Source organism: Grammomys surdaster, unplaced genomic scaffold (assembly GCF_004785775.1).
Source record: "Grammomys surdaster isolate TR1022 unplaced genomic scaffold, NIH_TR_1.0 165, whole genome shotgun sequence".
Classification (NCBI taxonomy): domain Eukaryota; kingdom Metazoa; phylum Chordata; class Mammalia; order Rodentia; family Muridae; genus Grammomys; species Grammomys surdaster.
This window is the reverse complement of record NW_021604613.1, coordinates 14,180,615-14,203,174: the sequence shown is the minus strand read 5'-3', so window position 1 is coordinate 14,203,174 and position 22,560 is coordinate 14,180,615. Positions and strand designations below refer to the sequence as shown.

The 22,560-nt window shown below is 39.8% G+C and overlaps 2 protein-coding genes across 6 annotated transcripts in view; one reads left to right on the top strand and one right to left on the bottom strand.

The window, feature by feature from the left end:
• The window catches only part of Raph1 (Ras association (RalGDS/AF-6) and pleckstrin homology domains 1), a 75,514-nt gene extending 66,413 nt beyond the window's left edge, over positions 1-9,101 (top strand). For 2 of the 3 annotated variants that reach the window (XM_028765613.1, XM_028765612.1), the window contains 2 exons: positions 2,123-4,233; positions 5,578-8,952. In XM_028765613.1, the coding sequence (XP_028621446.1) occupies positions 2,123-4,132 (2,010 nt within the window). In that variant the 3' untranslated portion in view covers positions 4,133-4,233; positions 5,578-8,952. Of the gene's footprint in view, positions 1-2,122; positions 4,234-5,577; positions 8,953-9,051 lie in introns of those variants that run through there. The other variant, XM_028765611.1, reaches the window with a different exon arrangement.
• A 2,186-nt stretch (positions 9,102-11,287) lies between these two features.
• The window catches only part of Abi2 (abl interactor 2), a 74,200-nt gene continuing 62,927 nt past the window's right edge, over positions 11,288-22,560 (bottom strand). For 2 of the 3 annotated variants that reach the window (XM_028765615.1, XM_028765616.1), the window contains 2 exons: positions 20,311-20,484; positions 12,789-15,552 (listed from right to left, as the gene is read on the bottom strand). In XM_028765615.1, coding sequence (XP_028621448.1) covers positions 15,377-15,552; positions 20,311-20,484 — 350 coding nt within the window. In that variant the 3' untranslated portion in view covers positions 12,789-15,376. Of the gene's footprint in view, positions 12,489-12,788; positions 15,553-20,310; positions 20,485-22,560 lie in introns of those variants that run through there. The other variant, XM_028765614.1, reaches the window with a different exon arrangement.

The following is a 22,560-nucleotide window of genomic DNA, read 5'->3' as shown; positions in this document are numbered from 1 at the left end:
AATTTTTCCTTAGAACAAATTAATTACATAATTTGCCTATGTGGTTGATTTAACTGGCAAGAAGGTAGGAGGTGTGGAAATAGTCAATAATTGCTTTTAAGCCGCGTGTAATGGTGGACACCTTTAATCCCTGCACTCCTGTAGTAGAGGCAGGAGGATCTGTGTGAGTTCAAGTCCAGCCTGGTCTACAGAGTGAGTTCCAGGACAGCCAGAGCTACACAGAGAAACTCTGTCTCAGCAAACAAGCAAACAAAAGTAATTTCTTTTAATGACATAAAAATTTTAAACACAGGTAAACTCCTCTATCAAAAACTTTTAAGTAATTCTTTCTTCCACCTTAAAATCTTCCTTCAAGTACTAGGAATTGAATCTAGGACTCTGCAGATGCTAGGCAAGCACTCTGCCACAGACCTGCGCCCCGGTTTGTTTTGTTTTGACATAGTCCATGATACTGAGTTTCCTGGCTGTCCTTCAATGTCAGTGTCACCAATCCCAGTTCCTTATGCACCAACTTAGACGGAACTAATACTCTAGGCATGTAAATATTTGAAAGAAAAAATCTTTGCTTTGGCTGGGGATGTAACTCAGTAGTAGAGCACTTGTCTAGCATGCACAAAAGTCCTGGTTAGATTTCCCACCACTGTCAAAAACAAAAAAACAAACAAACAAACAAAAAAATAACTTTATCTGACAATTATTAACAGTGAGACCCATGTGCATTTTAAATTGTAAAACTACCTATTTACCACATTGTATAAAATTCAACAAAAAATGAAGACCCAAATGTTCTGTGATTAGAAAGCAAAGTCTGTCATCATAGTTTCAGAAAGATTGAACCCTGCTATGCATACTGTCAGTTTGTTTGATCCCTCTGTGTGTTTTTTCTGTTACCTCAGTCTCAGGTGCCATATGAGAAGGCCAACACAGCTAAGGTCTACATCCCTGAAGCAGCCAAGACAGGGTCAAGTTAAGGTCAGGGGCTGTTCTCTGAAAACACATTAACCTGGGTGACTCCTATAACCAAATCTTACAAACTAATGCTTTTATTTTAATGTATCATTTTTAGAGAAACGTGAGCATCCTGATAGGCATTAGAATTCAGCTCTATGAGTGAACTGTAGTTCACTAACTTAAATATCCTCAAGGCTAATTAGGTATCATTTGTAATTGAAAACAGATGGGTACCTCATTTCTTCAGTTGTTCAAAGAGCCTAAACAGTGTTCCCAAAGACATTAAGTCAAAAGCCCGTCCCTTCCTATTTCAGACGGTCTTGAGCCACAAGTCTATGCATGGTTGGTTCAGGCCAGGTGTAGTCATTTCAGCAATGCCGACCGAGTACTACCCAGATGGAGTGATGGACAACTTAATGCAAACCCTGGCTCCTGCTTCCTGATCATTTCCTTTAGCTTTACAGTTCCCTCTTATTCCTCTGACTTCTTCTGTGTGATGTTTTTCTTTTGCTGTAATGTTTACAAAGCATTTCTTTATGTATTTTCCAGTAAAACAAATGTAAAGAATGCGCCCCCTTACCTGCATTGCTGGACTTCTGTGCATGTGGATGCAAGTGTTTCACACAAACACGAGTGTGTGTCAAGCTCATTCGTTGCTGTATGACTGTGCACGCCTGCTGAGCATTCTCATTCTCACATGTCAGCTTACTAGAATCAGAAAGTCGTCCTCACTCCTCAGGAGGCCCTCCACCAGCATCCTGAGCCTAAGATGGCATCTGCTTGATGTGGATGCAGTAACGGACACAAGGTGAACTCTTGAGCACAGGAGGGCATAGGGCAGGGTTTGTTAAAGTCCCATAGCCAAGAGCAGAAATCACACACCCTGTCACCACCCAAATGGCTTTGCAACAGGAATTCATTCCTAGATGGTTAGGCAGTGTAGCTATTAAGAGAATACTGCAGGGTGAAACAAATTTTCTAGGTCCTCATTACCCAGGAAATCAGATTTTAACCCTTCCTGACATTGTCTGTCTTTATAATCACCATCTGCTGCATCCTCTTTATGCATGTCCTGAATTCCTTGCTGTTTAGTTTCATGGAGCCAAAACTTAACCTCTGTAACTGTTATGTTGTTTCTCTCCCTCCCACTCCCTTTTTATACTCCTTTTAGGCCAGAATGGAGTCTATGAATCGGTCCTACACTTCACTTATGCCCCCTCTGTCCCCTCAAACTAAGATCATCACCCCTTATACTGCCTCACAACCTTCACCGCCTCTGCCTCCTCCTCCGCCACCACCTCCTCCTCCTCCACCTCCACCACCACCACCTCCTCCTCCTCTCCCCAGCCAGTCTGCACCGTCTGCAGGCTCAGCAGCCACCATGTTTGTCAAGTACAGCACAATCACCAGGCTGCAGAATGCAGCTCAGCATTCAGGGACCCTGTTTAAGTCTCCAGCACCACCAACGATGCAGCCTCTTCCTTCGGCTTCACAGTCCAAGGCTCAAATTGTGGTGCCCCCCAATGGAGTTATTCCTCCACCCCCTCCTCCTCCCCCACCCCCAACCCCTGGCTCAGCGATGGCCCAGTTAAAGCCAGTGCCATGTGCCCCATCCCTACCACAGTTTAGCCCCCAACCTCCTCCACTGAAGATTCATCAGGTTCAGCATCTTCCTCAGGCAGCCCCTCCTACACCCCCACCAGCTCCTCCCATCCCTGCAACTGTCCCTCCTCAAGCACCCCCTAAACCTCTGGTGACCATTCCTCCTTCAGCCAGCACAAAGACTGTGTCACCAGTAGTAGCACAAGCTGTACCACCTACCCCTGCACCTCCAGTGCCCCCCACAAAGAAACAGCCAGTTTTCCCCATTTCTCATATTCCACCCACTCCCCCCATCCAGCCTACCCCACATCCCCCACCAACTCTACCCAAGCAGCAGAGCTTCGGGATGAAGCCACTGCCCTCTCCGCTGTCCCCTGTGCCCTCAGTTGTGAAGCAGATAGCCAGCCAATTTCCACCCCCTCCCACTCCTCCTCCTGTGGACTCTCAGCCCCTAAAATCCCTCCCAGCAAGTGTCACCCCACAGTCCCCTCCTGCAGTAAAAGCAAAACCCAAATGGCAGCCCAGCTCAATCCCTGTCCCTTCTCCAGATTTCCCTCCTCCCCCTCCTGAAAGCAGCCTGGTGTTTCCTCCACCACCTCCTCCAGCCCCAGCCCCAGCCCCACCACCACCACCACCACCACCACCAGTGGCACCCATGGCTTCACCTACCCCTGACAAAGGTGGCTCTCCAGGCAAAAAGACAAGTAAGATGTCCAGCCCTGGGGGGAAGAAACCACCCCCAACCCCTCAGCGCAACTCCAGCATTAAGTCTGGCAGTTGTGCAGAACACCCTGAGCCCAAGCGACCCTCGGTAGACAGTCTAGTCAGCAAGTTTGCACCGCCAGCAGAATCAGGGTCTCCCAGCAAGGAGACCCCACCACCTCCTGCAGCACCCCCTAAACCTGGGAAACTACACCTTTCTGGAGTCAACCTCCCTGGAATCCACCAGCAAGGGATTGTGTCGGCAAAACCTTCTGTTCTGAGTGGGCGTGGAAAGGACACAGTAGTGGAATTTCCATCTCCACCATCTGATTCTGACTTTCCACCCCCTCCACCTGAAATAGAGCTTCCTCTGCCTCCTATCGAGATTCCAGCTGTATTCTCGGGGAACACCTCCCCAAAAGTGGCAGTTGTTAATCCTCAGCCACAGCTATGGTCTAAAACATCAGTAAAGAAGGGCCCCCGAGCCACCCGGCCCAAACGCAATGACAGTACCCGCCTCACTCAAGCTGACATCTCTGAACAGCCAGCGATGACCACAGTTGTGCCACAAGTGCCCACCTCTCCTAAATCCAGCCTTAGTGTCCAGCCTGGATTCCTAGCTGATCTTAACAGGACATTGCAGCGCAAGTCTATCACGCGGCATGGCTCCCTCTCCTCCTCACGTGTGTCCAGAGCAGAACCCACAGCCACAATGGACGACATGGCACTACCCCCACCACCACCAGAGCTGCTGTCTGACCAGCAGAAGGCTGGCTTTGGAGGTAGTCATATTTCGGGCTATGCAACATTGCGAAGAGGACCCCCTCCCGCTCCTCCTAAGAGAGACCAGAATACTAAGCTCTCAAGAGACTGGTAGCCACAAGACTTATTTTCATGCTATCTATAATCAGTTCTACAATCAGTTCATCTGATCATCTGTGAATCCAGGTGTTCAGAGCCTCCTGATATGTTATTCAGGTAGTGTCCAGCTGTGTGTGTGTGTGTTTGTGTATATGTGCTGCGTGTGTGTGCATGGATGTACTCACAGCTATACAGATTGTGTATATACATATGTATACATCTGTGAATGTGTATATATACAGAGAACTGATTCTATTTATTCCTTTTGCCTCCTAATCCAAATATGGAGTTTTATATATTTTGGGTGGAAGGAGACATAGGAGGGGATATGTTGTCACTTATAATCTATTGTATGGATTGGACCAAACACTAGAAGGTATTTCCTGTATCTGACCACATGCCACCCATCTGTGCATGTGTTATAGAAGAAATAGATGGGCAGTTTCTCAGCTAGAAAGTACCATCAGAATGTTTGGTGTATCTGGTAGGGCTTTTTTATTTCTTTAGTTTTTCCCAAATGGCTGAATTTAGAAGTGCTTGACTGACACACTTAAATACTATATGTAAAGGGGCACTTTACATCAGGAAAACCTTCATTATACAGAACGGGTAAACAGTGCAGGAAAGGGAAATCCAGAAGACATTGTCCGTGGATATACACATTTGAGATGTCTTCACAGGTAAGCTTTTTGTCTACAACACAAGGAATATTTAATGCTATGATCCTGGCTACTTTCAGTACTGTCTTGCAAAGCTTCATCAACTTGGCTTCATGATTCTCGCTTTATTGTGAATGTCTAAGTACACAATGTAATGTACTGTCTAGTTATGTCTTTAGGTCACAGTTACCTTCATATATAGTGTGTGCATTTGTAGATATTTGAATTCATGAATAGTCTGAATATGAAATATATACTCTGTGCCCAATTTGGTTCATCATTATAAAGGCAGTCACCTGCTGCAATGCCTTCTTTACAAATTGTCCTACAGGAGAGAAAAAAACTGATCTGGCCCCTGTATAGATTTCATTCATGAAGTTACAATGCAAAGAATCCATTTGGGAATGGGATTACCCTGAACAAAATGAGTTTTGATAATTTCATCCATAGCTAGTAGACCTTTGTTGTGTAGAGATTTTGTAGGTAACCAGGTGTCTGAAGGAGCAGTGTCACAGTCCAGTGACAGTAAGTGGCACTGCCTAATGCAGACAGCTGGGCAAACCTTGGAAGCATTGCTCTGATGACCTACTGGGCTTCACACTCTTCTGTGTGCTTTTGCTACTTTTATGAACTTACAGTGACAAGTTGAAGGTAGTAAAGTACAACCTTAGAGCTATTCTTAAGTAAGAATAAAAACTGGCCATCCCACCAATTACAAATGAACATATCTTCTAAAGAAAGTCTGTGCCTGTTGAAAAGATAACCAGTGCCAAACGCAAATCTTTTGGTCCTGTCCCTCAAGGAGAAAGTCACTGCAATGAATGTGGTTCAAGACTCATTGGAGAATATAGTATTTGTACTACTGCATCACAGAGATGTGTGAGTGGTACCTGCCTCACATCTGCAGCCCCTGCTCAGTGCAGTCACACAGTTAGGGAGGAAGTGACCATGTAAGTCATTGTGCTTTTTAAAACCCAACTTGATATTTTTTTAATATTTCAAATTGTTCACCAAGTATTTGTGCTTGCTATTCCTATGATGAAGTGACCTTTAATATACTACATTGTTAGTTTCAACATACAAAACAAATGTAGTCAACCTGAGTACAGATGCCAAGCCCTACTGAGACTGAGAGAAGTAATTGCCCGTGCTTATCAACCTGTGGCTCTATGTTCAAGAGAGTGGATCCAGTTACCCCAGTGTTGATTTTTTTTCTTTTTAAATTAAGCTAGATAGATAATTTAAGATTTCCTTGAGTGGAAAAGTATGTACTTCCAATCTAGATTAAGCCCCAAATCAACATCCTTCATTTTTTTCAGTCTGGATTTCATGGGAATTGTTAAGGCATCCTGAGCCATGATTTCTATTTTATTGTCTTGGGAGAGCAGATATCTTTAAAAATCAGTGATGCCAAGAAAATCTGAGAGCAGTAACTATCCATTTCTAACTCCAGTCATGTGACAGCATGCAGTTTCTTTATATATCTCAAAGATAATAGCTGTTAATTTTTTAAAAAGTGATACATCCCAAATCTTAAGTGACACATTCCAATTTTTTTGCTTTTAGCTACCTAGTGTGTTTGAAGGTTTTATTGAGGTGTAGTTTTGTTTCTTCTCTGTCTCTGATCTGTTCGTGGACAAGACCCACCCACTGCCAGACAACACTATTCCGTGCCTTCTCTCACTGTCCTCTCCTTGGCAGCTCCATCTTACATGGCCAGTGAGAGGCACTGGAGGCTGCCCGGACACTGACTAGTGAATAGGGTGGAGGGACCTTCTGCTCCTGAGCGGAGTTGGTGACTAGCTTTTTGACAACCAAGTAATTTCTAGAGTCTCTAGTGCTTAAGGTCTGGCACCAACTCTGAAGGGCAGCAAAACAACCAAACTCCAGTTCACGGGTGTTAGTATAAACACTATGCTACATTAATCTCACCACCTTGGCTTTTACTCCCAAGAGACTTAAATACTTCCCCTTTTTAGTCACTGTATTTCTCATTTGAAGGGAAGAAAATTAGTTTTTAAGGTATCCACTTACAGATAGCTACATTTTTTCAATATCTGAACTTTTTAACATGAGAAAGATGGCTGTATCAGATTACCAAAAAGACATATTTTCATCAGATAATTAATAGAGATGACAGTTTTTAAGTCCTCCAAAATTAAGGTGCTCCTACCCATGAATGGCATATCTTACAAAGGGCTGAGAACTGTTTTGGATTCCTTCTCTCTGTATTACTTTGATGTTATAAATAATGCTGAATTTGTCTAAAAAGAATTGAGAGGTCATAGAAATTCTAACAGGGTAACAATTCCAAGGTTCAAATCAACAGGGATCCAGGTCTCAGAACCTGGACAGTAGTGTGGCTTTGTTCATCAGACTTTAAACAGGACATTTTGTCACCTTTGCTACTCAAAATTTTGTTACAAACACAAGGCAGTGTTTAAGCAAGTAAAAAAAATCCATTCAAACATTTTCATGTATCTTCAGAAATCAGAAATAGCATTATAACTGATGTAATCCCAGACTTTACTCCAGTTTACTAATTAAAACAATGGTCCTGTATGGTTAGGTGACAAGTTTTGATAAAATAGGTATTATTCTTGTTATACATGAAAGTGGCTTTCTCTTTTTTTAAAAAAAAATCCCTTTCAAATTAAAAATACCTTTTGGAACATTTAATTTTTAATTTCTACTTTATATTATCTATTATATGTACCCTCTCCCCAAGTTTACCCAAAGGAAAATGCAAGAACAAAACTGACTATCCCACCATCTCTTAAGATGGTCCTTTTAAAATCCAATGAAGACATACCTTTAAAACTCTAGCCATAAAAATTACAAGTGCTCAGTGCCCTTAAGAGGTCTATATGTAAAAGAAACCTAAAATCTAGGTGAATTTAATGAAATACCATACTTCATACGTATACAGTATCAGGAGGGGGCAGGGGCTCTTGGGTTTTCTCTGAAGTAAACCATTTCAGAAAGCTATCTGCTATTATCCCCAGTGCCTTGAACTCTTTAAAGGAATAGCATTTAAAAACAACAAAAACCACAAGTAAACTTTTGAGGTGCTAATGAAAGAGAAGGAAGGTAAGTACTTTTGAAGTTTGGGCAGAAATGGGGAAGGGGTGACTCTTACAAGAGTTTTTTTCATCCATCTACATGGAATCTGGCTGTTTCCTCTCAAAGATGTTTAGAAAAGTGGTCAACACTGAGCCATACTTAAGATCTGGCCAAATTGGGAGCATGTTGTTCATGAGCTGTGAATTTCAAGTAAGGGGTTAAGAATCAACTTCCTTTTAAAAAAAAAAAAATCAACTTCTTAGGAAGACATGGTTGCAGCAGGAGGGGATACCAGGGATACATTTTTTTTTAAACTATCCATCCATTAAATTCATTACAACTTAATACCAAAACCTGCCATTTTTCATAATTCCACCTCCTATTCTTCCTGTATTTGTAAATAGTCCCTCCTAGAAAATAAGCATTAACTGGAATGTGTTAAATGATTTTGCCTAGTTTTACTATCAGCCACTAGTGAGCTCTTCTTCCTGAGATGCATAAGGTACAATGTGACTAGCTTGTGCTAAGTGTTGTAAAAATACTGTTTACTGTTTTCACAGAGAATTGCACATTATCTCTAACTGGGGCTGTCCTCTTCTGTTTCTTTTAAAAAAAAAAAAATGGAGTCAAGGCTCACTCTGACTTCTAGCTGTGGGAATTCTGTCATAAATAGATATAATGTAGAAATATACTTTTTTAAAGCATGAAGATAACAAAAATGTACCTGAAAGAGGACACTATTCAGAGGATTATGCACAGCTTGAAAAGGATGAAGTTGTGGTTTTCTTTCAGCCTTGTTGCTATTATTTTCTTCTGCATAAATGTACACTCATTTCATTATGTGCCTTGCTCCGATTGTGCAAAGCTATATATATACACACACAAATATATATATATATATGAGAGAGATATATTCATTCAGTACTACTGATGTTTTTGTTCTACTGCTGGATTAAGTTATTGTCTGAGTTATACTTGCCACTTGTCATAAACTATTGTAATGGCTTAGGACAGTGGTCATATAGCCAGAGTAAATTTGTTTTTCCAGTTACATTTTTTTTGTCATCTATCCCAATTCTTAATAAAAAAAAAAATTACATAGATTCCATTTAAACACAAGGATTTCAAGTGTTTTGGATAAGCACTATCCAGAGCCTGGTTTTGTAGGGTGGGAGAGATGACTCACTGTTAAGAATGCTTTCTGCTCTTCCAGAGGACCAGAGTTCAATTCCCAGCACCCTCGTCGGGCAACTCAAAACCACCTATAACTCCAGCTCCAAAGGATCCAATGTCCTCTTCTGGCCTCCAAAGGCACCTGAACATGTGTGGCATACATACACTTAAATAAATAAAAAGTAAATTTTTAAAGAACCTGGTTTTAAAGCTTGTTGTGTCAAAGTATCCTGAACAAGTTACATGCTGAAGGTAAATCAACTACAGTTAGCTCAGTGTGTCCTGCTTATTTATAACCAACAGACTAGAGATCATTAAATATTACCAATTAAGAAGTGGTAAGGGGCCAGCAAGTAAAGGTGTTTGCCAACAAGCCTGACAACCTGAACTCAATCCCTGGATCTCACATGGGTAAAAGAGAACCAGTTCCCACAAGTTGCCCTCTACATGTGTACACAACACAATAAATGTGTTTTTAAAAATCCCATTTTAAAAGTAGTAACAGGTTTTGTTTTTTTGTTTTTGTAGATTAGAAATTTATTTGTATTAGCCGAGCAGTGGTGGCACACACTTTAAAAAAAAAAAAAAAACAAATATCTTGGCCATATAGCTAGGCTAGATCTGACTAGATCATAACTTAGAAGAACCCATTTATTTTAACCTACATTCTGCCCATGGCTGGTTACCTGTACCATGTTTCTGTCTCCTTACATTTTCCCTGGTGGAGCTTCCTGTGCCTGGCTCTATCCCAGAATCCTTCCTCTTTCCTTGATGTCTCACCTCCTAGTTCCTGCCTAAGCCATGGGCTTTTTAATCAACAAGTGGTGTAGCCATACAATACATGCATACAATAGATATTCTCTCTATAATCTTTATGGTGTGGACATGCAGTCAACATTTAATTAGTAGTTCTGAGTTCATCTCTCAAGAACCATGGTAGAGCCTCTATGATGACTCTATTTGACCTCGAATGGTTTAGTTGAGCTTCCACGTACATGGAACTACCTTTCGTCTCAGCCTCTGTACAGCAGTCACTCATGCATTTGACGTTACTGAGGTTACCCTTAGCATTATATCAAATAAAACACTGAAAGTGATCCCACTTTTCAGAAATGTACTCTGCATGAAGGAAAAAACCAAAATATATCAACTAATATAGAGCCATCAGTTCCAGATGGTTGTATTCTATATATCTGTAAATAGATTCAGATCTTCTGAATATCTTTAAAACATCTGCACCTCCAGAAACATCAGTTCACTGCTGATACTGCCCTATGTGCAAATTTCCAAGGCTTCACAGAGCTGACATTCCATTTTTAAGAGACTTCATTTTAAACATCATATCCGTATTTAAGAAATGATCTTGAAGATTTAACTTATCTGACTGCCAAGTGTTACAAAAGCAGTAATTCTGACAAGTTCATATATGCCTACATATAATTCATAACACAATTACATCTACTCTCTTGGCAATGTATAAATTTGAACACACAGTGATTTAGGAGCACAATTATGTATTGGGACTGCCATATCAAATGGATACATTTAGTTTCAGGTTACAAGTCACCTTGCCATTTCTCATTAAACTGTAATAAAACTAAAAGCTATTCACCATCTGTCAGTGCGTGACCTTGGCTCTGAAGAAAGTATACTGCAGACTCAGAACGACAGTGAAACAGATGGCACCCTCCCAATCTCCAACATGCCAATGGGTTAATCCACACAAACCCTAATAAAAACAAAAGGCTGGAGTCCCAATTAGTTTCAGACAGCAGAATTCTCTCATGACAAAAAGACCCTTTTATTTACAGAGAAATCCTTTTCTTGAAAACATTTCTTTAAAATGTGTTTTAGTTGCGTGCTCCAGCTTCCACATTACATACATGTCATGGAAGTGACAAAGGCACTGAGGAACATGGGCTTTAAGGCAGCAAGAACTATAGTACTCTCACCCTGGAGATAAACTGTACATCACACAAATCACTAGAGAACTTCTGTTGTCATTTTTTCTGGAGTCTTAACCCACACTTTGTTTTAAAACAACCCCATTCCAATGATGGAAAAATTTACACTTAACAAAATTCAGTTGTATCTGGAAAAAGCAGTTCATAATTAAAATGAGCAGTTGTCTTTAAAACAAAGTTTCAGAGACCAAAGTTGCTAAAAGTTCAACACTATTTAAAATTTTAAGTGTTAAGTAATTGAACAGTACATAAATGCATAAAACCACCTTAGAAAGAAGTAGTAAATACATAAATGAAGCTATGAGACACTACAATACTTCATGTGATTTTTATTTGGGTCAAGTTCTTAGTACACAGCAGTAATTGTAATTATTCCAAATACAATTTAAAAATTAAGTGAATGTCCCTCATTCATCTGGAGGTGCTTAATGGCGCACATAAGGAATGTTACTGGCAACAGTTGTCTGCTCAAGTTGCCCGAATGGTTTTTTACTTAGTACCACCAACTTTCTGGAACTGTAAGTGTAACTGCCAGATCATAAGTTGTTTACATTCTTTTTGTAAACCATTTTATTAAGAAAAAAAGGTACATGAACATAAAATATGATTAAAAACTGCTTTTCCATAAATTTCTGAACTTGCAAAAGAGGCTTCAGTTTAATGTGAAAATAAGCTTTTTTTAAAAAAAAAAAACAAAAATTAACATCTTTAGGAAGGTCATTTACATAGCTAGGCTCTGTCATTTCATTTGTTGATATTTTTTTTAAATAGAGATTCTCAATAAAACAAAGAGCACAAAGTAAATTTAGACAGCCAGCTCAATGCCTCCATTTTATAACTTTGTAAGGCTCTCAGAAGTAAAGAAAGCTGTGTACTCTGTTGTGCTCCATTCTGGTCCTGCCTGCACAGAACTAAACACAATGCATTCTTGCTACACACAGCTTTATAGAAAGGTATTTATGAATGAAGTTTTAGAAGGCGTGAATGGTTATTTCCACTCGGGTTGCACTTAAATTCTTTTAAGCAATCTGAATACGTTGATGGTTATATATCAAAACATGGCATTTTTTTTTTCAAGTATAATCCTGAAAACAGATAGAACTCTATTTCTAAAGAAAAGTACAGCACGTTTTGTTAAAACAGTTGGTACGGTGGAAAGAGACCCAAGCACTGAGTCAAGAGCTAACTAGCTGTTTATCTGAAACAAAGCATCTAACCCATCATTAAAGTGAGACCAGGACAAACAGTTTTAAAGCTTATTAGTTCAAAAACTCTGATTCGAAGTAAATGGTGTTAGGGAAGTGTCACCTTCAGGAGGAGTTCCTGGCCAAAGCTATCCAGAAGTCAACAGCTTCCATTCATTTCAAAGACTTGGCAGTCTACCTACCATTTCTTCCAGCAATGCCCTTTTCAGGAGTAAAGGTGGACTTCAGGACACACCATGTCCTCTCCATTAGGAGAAAAGAGTAAAACAAGTCGTACTGCAGAAAGATGACCTTAAAGGAAATGAGAACTGGAAGATAAAAGCAAGCTATCATTTTGATGTCCCACATGTAAGAATGAGTCATCTTTAATCAACACAAAACTGTTAATGAGGCAACTACATGGTAGACATCATTTGTAAAGATGCAAAACCCAGTCTCTAGCCAGGCAATATAAACAGCAGTAGTACTGGTAAGGAAAGGAGGGGATGAAAATTGTCGCCCAGTGACTTAAGAATAGCAAACGCAGCAGTCCTGTGCTAATTCCCTAGACAAGGTCAGCAAGTATCTCTCAGGAAGACAGAAGTAGCCAAAAGGAAAATACTGTAAGAGACATCGTTTAAAAATCATATTTATTCCAAACACAGCAGGCTGAAATCTTGGGTCTAGATTTCAAAATATTGGCACTATTTTTGTTTCTAATTTGCTTTGGCTATAAGGTCAAACACAAGAATGTATTTTCACTCAGAATCCTGGACCTTCAAATATTAACAGCAAAGAGAGAGAGAGAGAGAGAGAGAGAGAGAGAGAGAGAGAGAGAGAGATCCAGTCTTTTTTTTCCTTTTTCTTTTTTTATGGGTAAAGAAACTGCACAGAATCAGACATTTCAGGACAGACCAGAGCCCTCAGTACCTGTGTCTTGGTAAAGTGGCTGCATTCTGGTCGCAAAGTTTCGACATTTGTTTAAAATTCCTAATATCAACCATATTTTAGTTTATGGGCAAATAAATGGGAAAATTTACAATAAAACAGGAAATAACCTCATAGTATTAACAGCATGCAATCTATAAAATATTACATACATTAAAAGTCTCCAATTACTGTAGGCCTGGCTCATTGTTACAGAGTATCCTTCCAAGACAATTCATAGAATTCAAAATTACAAATATTTAAGATGGGGGGGAAAAGGCCAACTGACAGTATTTTGTGTTTTGTTTTTAAAATCACATCAGTACTCACAATAATACAAGGGAGAGGGGTCATCTGTCCCAAGGATTACCCCCAGTGCAAGTCTTTAGCGCAAATGATTTCTCAGATGTTTTCTGCAAACCCCAATTCAGCAGGGGTCCAGAAGGTAAGCTGTTTTCCTGGTGCCTACCACTAGTTGTTTCTGTGACTACAAAAGCTAGTTGTTTGCTGGGTTTCCAAATGTCTTATTAATACACTAAGCTTGTTCAGCAAAAGACTACTTAAATAAATAATTAGTGCAACTATTTTCATAGTTTCCATGTACCAATACAATCAGAGTTAAACGTTCGTATATAGTCCTGCTTGGGTCCATAATGGAGCTAAAGGTTCAGAGGAATTCAGAGACACATCCTGAGGACAGTCAAGATGACCTAACAACACTGTGAAGGAGAAAGTATACTAGAAGCAAGTTAAAGAAGAATCCAAAGCATTCAGGAAAAATTTAAGTGTAATAGCTGATGTGCAATGTGGTTTTAAAACAAAATTAAAACGAAAAAAGCCTGCTTCTGATGTACAGCTCCTCCTTAGAATCCTAGTATTTGAAAAGCTAGAGCAGGAGCAACACCATGTCTGAAACAAACAAAGCCCTGCAACCTTAAAGCAAAAAGGTCTTGAGAAGGACACTGTTTGGGTCCGAGTTGCACAGTGAAGCCTCAGGTGCAGATGACAGATCTACCAGTGGAGTGTTAGCTGTGGCCTCAGAGTCTGCTTTTCTTCACATCTACAACATTTGTTCTTCTAGCATTGCTAGACAGCTTTACTTCCTCGTCCTTTTCAGTAGATGAGGGAGATGCCAATTGTTTCAAATATATACTGATTTTCATCAGTGTGACTGGGTATTTCATCCTATTAGTCTTTTCCAGCACTCTTTACTCTGAATCACAAGGTTCAGACTATTACTAGGAGTGCTACTTTAGAGTCTAATCACTTCAAATCAGGAGGATACTTATTTTTCTATAGCTGAGAGAATAAAAAATGACTTGGCATCAGCTAGCACTGCCACTGATAATGGTCCAAGAGCACAGTAGCAGCCTTTCATTCCCAGTCCAGTGACTGTCGAGACTTGACAACTAGTTTCCTCAAAAAAAAAAGGGGGGGTGTTAAATATCGAAAGAACAGTAATAGCTGGTCTGACCCTGAAGCAGTGCCTAAGGCTGGAGATCCTCAGGCACCTTCATGTCCACCAGGCTCGCTTCCGCCCGTCGAGTACCTACCACATGGGTCCACAGGGGGTTACTGGCTGCTATCAGCATCACAGCTCATGCAACAGTGCATTAAAATCAAACTGGTAACAACCCTGGGAATGTTTGGAGACTTTCACATTTTGTCATCCTTATAATCTATAAACAGGATAGGATGCAAGGGAGTTCAGGATTAACTCACCTAGCACACTCCAGTGCTAAGAGAACACAGGATTTACAGTGTTAAAGAAGAAAAACAGCCTTTTTAAGCAATCAAAAAGTAGTTAAATAAAGTATTTAAACACTGGTTCCTTCCTCTCCATATACTGAAAGTAAAGGGCAAGGGTATCCACCAGGCCATGAGGTTAGCCCCAAAGCAGAGGCAATGAGCATCCAATGTCACAGGTTCTGCAGGAAGAGAAATCCAAGGGTGTACAGTATTCCTGAGAAAGGTCCCAGATGTTTTTTTTTCCTCAAGTCAGTCTTGGTCTTACATATTTTAGCTACATGTTCATGTTGGTATGCCTTTCGTGATTGAGAAATGGTCACATTTTCAATCTAGATCGCATAACACAAATGACAGCAAGAAGATCCACTTGTTCAGACTTGGCTTTCAGTTTTTGATACTAGGGGATAAACCAAAACAGTAATAAAAGGAGTAACTTTATCGTTGTATGCTTCACTCATTTCACTGGGAGGAAACTCCCAGGGCCTCTAGCTAATCTGGGAAGACCTGACATCCTGACAGAGCAGCTTAGCTGCACTGGGCTCTACTCCGAATAGTGCATGATGGACTCAACGTAGTTCCCAGGGAAGAGCCCAGTCACGCCATTCATAACTCCCTCATACCAACCATCGTCATTCTTCTTGATGACATATATAATGGCTCCTTCTTGAAAGGACAGCTCATCTTCCTTGTCTTTTGTATAATCATAAATTGCCACAACTAGGGGGAAACAAAATAGGATATGAACGAAAATACCATTCCTAGAAAGACAAAACCAAATAAGCACTCATACACAGCCACTTTCTAAAAATTAACATTTGTATATGTTTTCTATCCAATAACCAGTTTAACACAACTCAATATCCTTTTCTTAAGAAAAGGTCCTAAATCCAATATAAATGGCAAAAAAGCAAAAGAAAGTCACATTTAGTTTAACTCATCCTTCAATGACCTATAAGAAAACCAACTGCAGAGAAAAAGCAATCTAAGGATCGTGAAAAACAGCTACTCATTTCAACTTATACTAAGGCACCATACTGTGTAAAAGCAAATGCTCATATGTAAACATACTACTGTTGTGAGATACACTGTCAGGCAACTGAGAAGTGAGACAGACTAAAGAATAGCAAGGCCATCGCTCCTTTCTGGACTCTATCAGGGAAGACTAAATTCCTACAAGCTAAGTCAAATACACACACACACACGCACGCACACACACACACACACACACACACACACTTTTTCTTTCAAAACATATATTGTATTATGTTAAGTTAACCAATTTAATACATCCATAATAATAAAGTGCTAAAAGAAGCAGGACGCTTGGCTAAGTTCCTCTGTGATTTGTATTGGCTTAAATCACTTGGTAATGGGCCTCTGAACCTTTATCTCACATTACATCTACCCTAAAGAATTTTAATAAAATCAGGTAACTCATAACTTAACTCACACTCACTTAAGACTTAGCCTTTGTTCTAAATTCCAGTATCTTCTGCATACCATAAAGAACTTTTTTCAAGAAAAATATCTCATTTGCACCAGTAATACATATGGTTGGTAGGTAAAGGTACTACCAACAAGCATGACAAACTAAGTTCAATTCCAGGGACCCACATAACAGAAGAAGGAAAAGAAAGGAAGGAAAGAAGGAAGGAAAGCAGAAAGGACAAAAAAGGAAGGAGGGAGGGATTCATCTACTGAATCAGTAATAAGTATAACAAATATGCATGGGAAGGGAAGTGAGACATCAAGAGTGTTCTGGAGAAGTATAGGTGCAGGGACAAAGATATAGAACATCAGTAACCACGCCTGCCAATGAACTGCCTTGAACTGGTTGGCAAGCTACTAGAAATGAAAAGGTAACCAAGTTACCATCTCCATATACAATATTTCATTAAGTCTTGTTATGAGGTGAGATGCTTTTTCTTAGAAGAAAACTGGGCCGGGCGGTGGTGGCGCACACCTTTAATCCCAGCACTTGGGAGACAGAGGCAGGTGGATTTCTGAGTTCGAGGCCAGCCTGGTCTACAGAGTGAGTTCCATGACAGCCAGAGATATACAGAGAAACTCTGTCTCGAAAAACCAAAAAAAAAGAAAAAGAAAAAAAGAAAACTGGAAGGCTTATTATGAGGCAGTAAACCTGTTTAACAATTTGAAACTCATCTACAATCTGTCCTGAGGTGACCAAAGTTGAATTTGACATTATCATTAATAAATTTAGTGACTTCTTCACAATGTAATCTGAATAAAAAGCAATTTCAGAACTTACTGTGGTTGTTGTTTCTATGAAAACAATGCCACTTGGTTATTAAGGCCATGTTTCCTCTGTCCCCACCATGTTAAAGAAACTTCACACAAAAGTGACTGATACACACCTCTTCCCTCTAACCTCATCATGTACCGTTAGGCAATGATCACCTCAATGTTTTCTTCCAGATTCTACAAACATTGTCTTCTATTTCTCTTGCTACTTCGAGTTTCTACACAGCCAGGGAAGAGGGAGTTATTAGCCTTGCCTTCTCCTGACACACTCCTCATCATCATGTTCACTGTCCACACAGTGTCACAGTGCACTAGCCTTCCAATATATTTGAAGAACCTGGATGTTCTCTAAGCAGTGTAAGGACTGAATTTTACAAACTTTCTGACCTTCAACTCCTATGCACAGGCTTCCTCACGTACTCTGCTTGGGATGATACCTTGATCAACCATCAATCAATGGCTCTTGGTTCCTTTTTGTCCTCCTATTTTAACAAAAGGACAGAAGTGCACTTTCTCCAGGTACAATATACTCCTGGATGCTAGAAAAAGCCTTCACAACAACTGACCCTCACTAACGAACCCAATCCCTCTGAGAGCCAAAGCACGCCCATCCATCTTTATTCTTTTTTAACAAAGCCTTAAAATGGATGTATCAGCTAACATCATAAAAATTAATTTTAAAAACAATTATTGGCTTTTAACCCTGAGAAACAATGCACTTAGTAGACATGTCTAAGTCCCTACACTTGCCAAACTGAATGCTAGTAAACAGGAGAGGCTGGTAAATGCCAGAACTCAAGACAGGAGGGAAAACTGTGAGCTTCACAGTTCACATCTCAACTCAACTATTCTATTCACTTTTTAGTTCACAAAGCCTACTTAACTTCTCTAAACTTCAATCTGCCACTTTGTCAGTATTACAGCAATTCTTACATTTGCTACCTGAAAGCACTTTTATGTTAAATGCAGTGACCCTTTAAAAAAAAAAGAATTATTAGTTTACTAATAAGTTCTATAAAGTGGTAGGCACAAAAAGAATTTATAAAAATACCTGTCACTCACTGCAGGTATGAAGGCATTTCATCCAGCACATGAGAGGCAGAAGACCTTCCAGGTCAGTCTACTCTACACACTGAGTCCAGTCAGTTAGGGCTACACACTGAGACCGTTTCAAACAAAACCAAACGAATATTGGCCTCTACCCAATCAGGACAGACACACACACACACACACACACACACACACACACACACACACACACACACAGAATACTATTTGTATTTGATCTGACCTTATATGCCTACTGGTTTGGTTTTGCTTTTTAAGATTATTCTTCCTTCTATGTGGATATGTCTATTGTCCAGGTCAAGGCTGCTTATCTCTCTTCTGCAGTGTCATTCCAGATCCTGTATTTCTCATCTCCAGGAAGTTCAATGTTTGCCTGTTTGTCCCTAAAAATATTCTGTTTCTCTCTCATATTCATTTTCCCTCACCTTTCTTGACAACTGTGACATTTATAAAACTGATTCTCTTTTGTGTGGGAGGCTCGGTCAAGCTATGTTACCACCTGTTATTCAAAGCCTTAAAAAGTATTGTTTTGTATGTGTCCCCCAGATCCTGTTTGAAGAAAAGGAATAAATCTGCTTATCCTTTCTTTATCTTGGCCAAAAGTGTTAAGCCCACTATTTCTATAAGGTCTATTCTAATTGCTTTTTGGTTCTGTATATTTGTGTAACTGTGTGGTAGTATGTATGTATGAGCGCAGATGCTCAGAGACCAGAAGCATCAGATTCCCCTGGAGACTGAGCTAGAGGCAGTTGTAATCACCCAACATGGTTGCTAGAAGCTGAGCTCAGGTCCTCTGCAAAAGCAGTATATGCTTATAACTGCTGAGCCATCTCGCCAACCCAATGCATTCTCTAAGTCTTCATAAAAGCCCATGGGTGATTCGTGGTGATCTGAATGAGAATGACCCCCAGAGGCTCATTTGTTTGTTTGCTCTCTAGCTGGCAGACTCTTAAGAAAGATTAAGAGGTGTGGCATTGTTGGAGAAGGTGTTGTCACTGGAGGTGGGCTTTGAGGTTTCAAAAAGCCCTTATGAAGTCCAGTCCCATCCCATCTAGCACTCACCCTCTCACTGTCTCTGTCTCTCTGTGTGTCTCTGTGTCTTTGCCTCTTTGTCCCCACCTCCCATCTCTCTCAGCTACTGCTCTGTCTACCTACAACCACCCCACACCATGATGATCATGGACGAACCCTCTGAAACTGAAAACAAGTCCCCATTTTAAGGCTTCCTTCTGTACTTTGCCTGGCATGGTGTTTCATCACATCACTAGAACAGTAACTAAAACCTAATTCTAACATGCAGCCAGTTTTGAGACACAGTGGTTTAGTTGCTTTGGTTTCTTTAACTGCAAATTTCCTTTTACATCAACAAATCCCCATCCACAGAGTAGTTAGAGTTTTGTTTTTTTTTCTTTTTCATTTTGAGGCAGGATTTTAACTCTGTAGCCCAGGCTGACTTAGGCCTCACCATAGGGCTTAGTATGGCCTTAACCTCTCAAGTGCTGGAGTTGCAGGTATGAGCCACCATGTACAGCTGAGGTGATTGATTAGTCTTGAGACTTGGAAGCTCCTGTCCCCAGGTGCCATGTCATAGTTACCTAACAGAAGCAATTTTAGACACTCAGACACAGACTCAGACTCAGACATAGACACACTCAAACACACACACACTTATACAAAAGAGACTGAGACATCAGTATTCTTTGGAAGAAAGTTTCCTATGGAAATAAACTCAAACATATAAACATAACTCAAAATTAATTATCTGAAAATTCAGCACAGTGGTGCACAACTATTATCCCAGCATGAGGCAGAAGGATCAAGAGTTAGACGCCAACCAGAACTACCTGTTAAGACTGTATGTCAAAATAAATAAATAAATAAATAAAACTGATAATGATGGCTGAAAGCATGAGAATAGAAATAAATAAAACACACTTTTTATTTTTATTTAGTGTTAAATAATCTGTGAAAAACATGTTCAATAGTATGAGATAAACATAAAAATGTACTAATAAACTTCAAAACCATAAACCCTTTAAACTGACTAAAAAACCAACACAGAATAGATACCATAAACTAAGCAGCAGGTCTCATTTCTATGTATACAAGTTTTCTCAGCTCTCCAGACGACCTCCTGACACTTACCCTTTTCCAAGTAAGACCTTGGCGCCCATGGCGGGTCCTCTTCAGCATAAGGATCGCTGTACTCAACCACAGCTGCTTCCTCCTCTTCATAGTCTTCTGGAGGAGGTGGTGGAGGGGGGGATTCATCAAAGGCTGGCTCTTCCACGGGTGGTGGTGGAGGTGGTGTATCTGAAACTAAGAACGTATCAAGCTGACAACACACAATGGATGGATCATGTAAAGTTCAACATTTATCCGTACTTCTAGATTCATTAAATATAAACCTGGACTGGAAAATAATGTTTCTAATAATGAATGACCAAGAGTAATTTTCCCACCATTATGTTTTAAATCTTTATACATGACTTTTCCTTTCCATTTGGGTCAGTTGATAATGCTGAATGAGTTTTGGTCAAAATATTTACTGTTAACTGGGCCTCCAGAACCCTTCAGTAATAATATACAGTCACTTTTCTAAAGAAATGAGTACGATATAATGGGCCTTTACAACCTATTAAAGTAGTTATCAGAAATATTAATAACTTGGGTAATTACAAACACATAAAAAGTAAAATGAGTCAAAAAAAATTACACAATTTTTTAAAATCTGCTACGTCATTCTCAATTAAAATTGAGACAGGTTTTCACTATATAAACCAACCAAATTCACAATCTTACTGCTTCAGCCTCCCATGGGGTGGACTTACAGGGATTCACCCCACTGTCAGCCTAATTTTTATTAAACAGAATTATATCAAATTGGGCAACAAAAAAAAATCACTAATAACTTTGGAAGTTCAACCACTAAAACATTTTGTTTATGAAACTAGTTTTGTTTTTAACTAATTCATGTTTAGTGATTATTTGAAATTTCTTAAGACTACATATCCATATATATTATTAGAAGAACTAATTTTAATATACCCTGCAGAGGTACACTTTCAGGGCTCAGTCTCACCATATTATAGCATGAAAAAAAAAATCACCTGCAAACCCAAAGAACTCAAAGCTTTTAAATGCTTGATACATACCTGAACACTCAACAAAGTAAAATAAACTTGCATTTCCCAGCCATCAGTTCTAACCATCAGCACTATTCCTACTTATAACGTGCCAGAACTGTAGACATAGAATTCTCTGAGAGATCCTGTTTTTAACCTCAGTCTACCAACAGTCAGATGTGTCAACGCCACTCTGTATTTTAGCATTCTCCCACAGGCTGAGCCATTCTGTACTTACATGCTTTATAAAATAAAAATTCTGTATTCCTATGGGATTTGAGTTTTTTCCTTGGGAGTGCTCACTGTGTAGCCTAGGCTGGCTTCAAACTTGTGCCTGGCACTAGTCCTATATTGTTTAAAAACAAACAAATGAAATAACATAAAACACAAATTTGTGCTCTTCATAGATCCTTTATTCAAATTTAATGTTTTTCATACGCTGAGATTAAAAAGAGCAGTGAAAATTCTATATGTTTATAAGAAGAGAGTTAACAACTGCACAAAACCAGAGACCCAAGGGGACTTCAGAGAAATCAGAGACATCATTATAAAATTACACAAAATACAGATACTGTTCATTTTCACCTTCTTTGTCACCACCTCAGAGACACTGAAAAAGACTGCCACTGAAAAAGTAGCTGTTTTCCCTGTGCACACACCAGTTATACAGCTAGTACTGCATAATACATTAGTTCACTTAATCTTTTCCTTGGAGAGATTTTTCATTTATTTTTTACTTTTTTGCGGTTCTAGGGCTCAACTCAAGATCCTTACACATCTTGCATCCTACGTAAACCATCTAAACTACACCCCCAGGCCAAGGTACTCTTTTTAATCTTAATTTTATAAATGTGAAAAGAAGCTCCCCAAGATTAATGTTACTATACAATAGACAGAAAAGCACCTCGTCCATTATCTTAGAAGCCACACTTCTACCAGATAAAATCATGATTCATTATCAATAAGTAAATACCACCCAGGAGCCTAGTGTGGTTAGGAACCAGGTTCAGCACTGAGAAGAATAGGGGGGAAATGTCACCAAGATGTTGACAATCCAACTTTGATTTACAATTAAGTAGTGTGATGCTGTAAGAAATTATAGTAACATGCATCATCATAGACCAAATTCTTTATGTTGAGCCAAGAAAGGCTTCCTGAGATGGGACAGATGAGCCAAGGGCTGGGAGGTAGTCACGCATGGAAGAGGGTACCTTGTCTCAGATAAGAAAGGAAGGAAGAAAGAAAGGGAGGGAGGGAGGGAGGGAGGAAG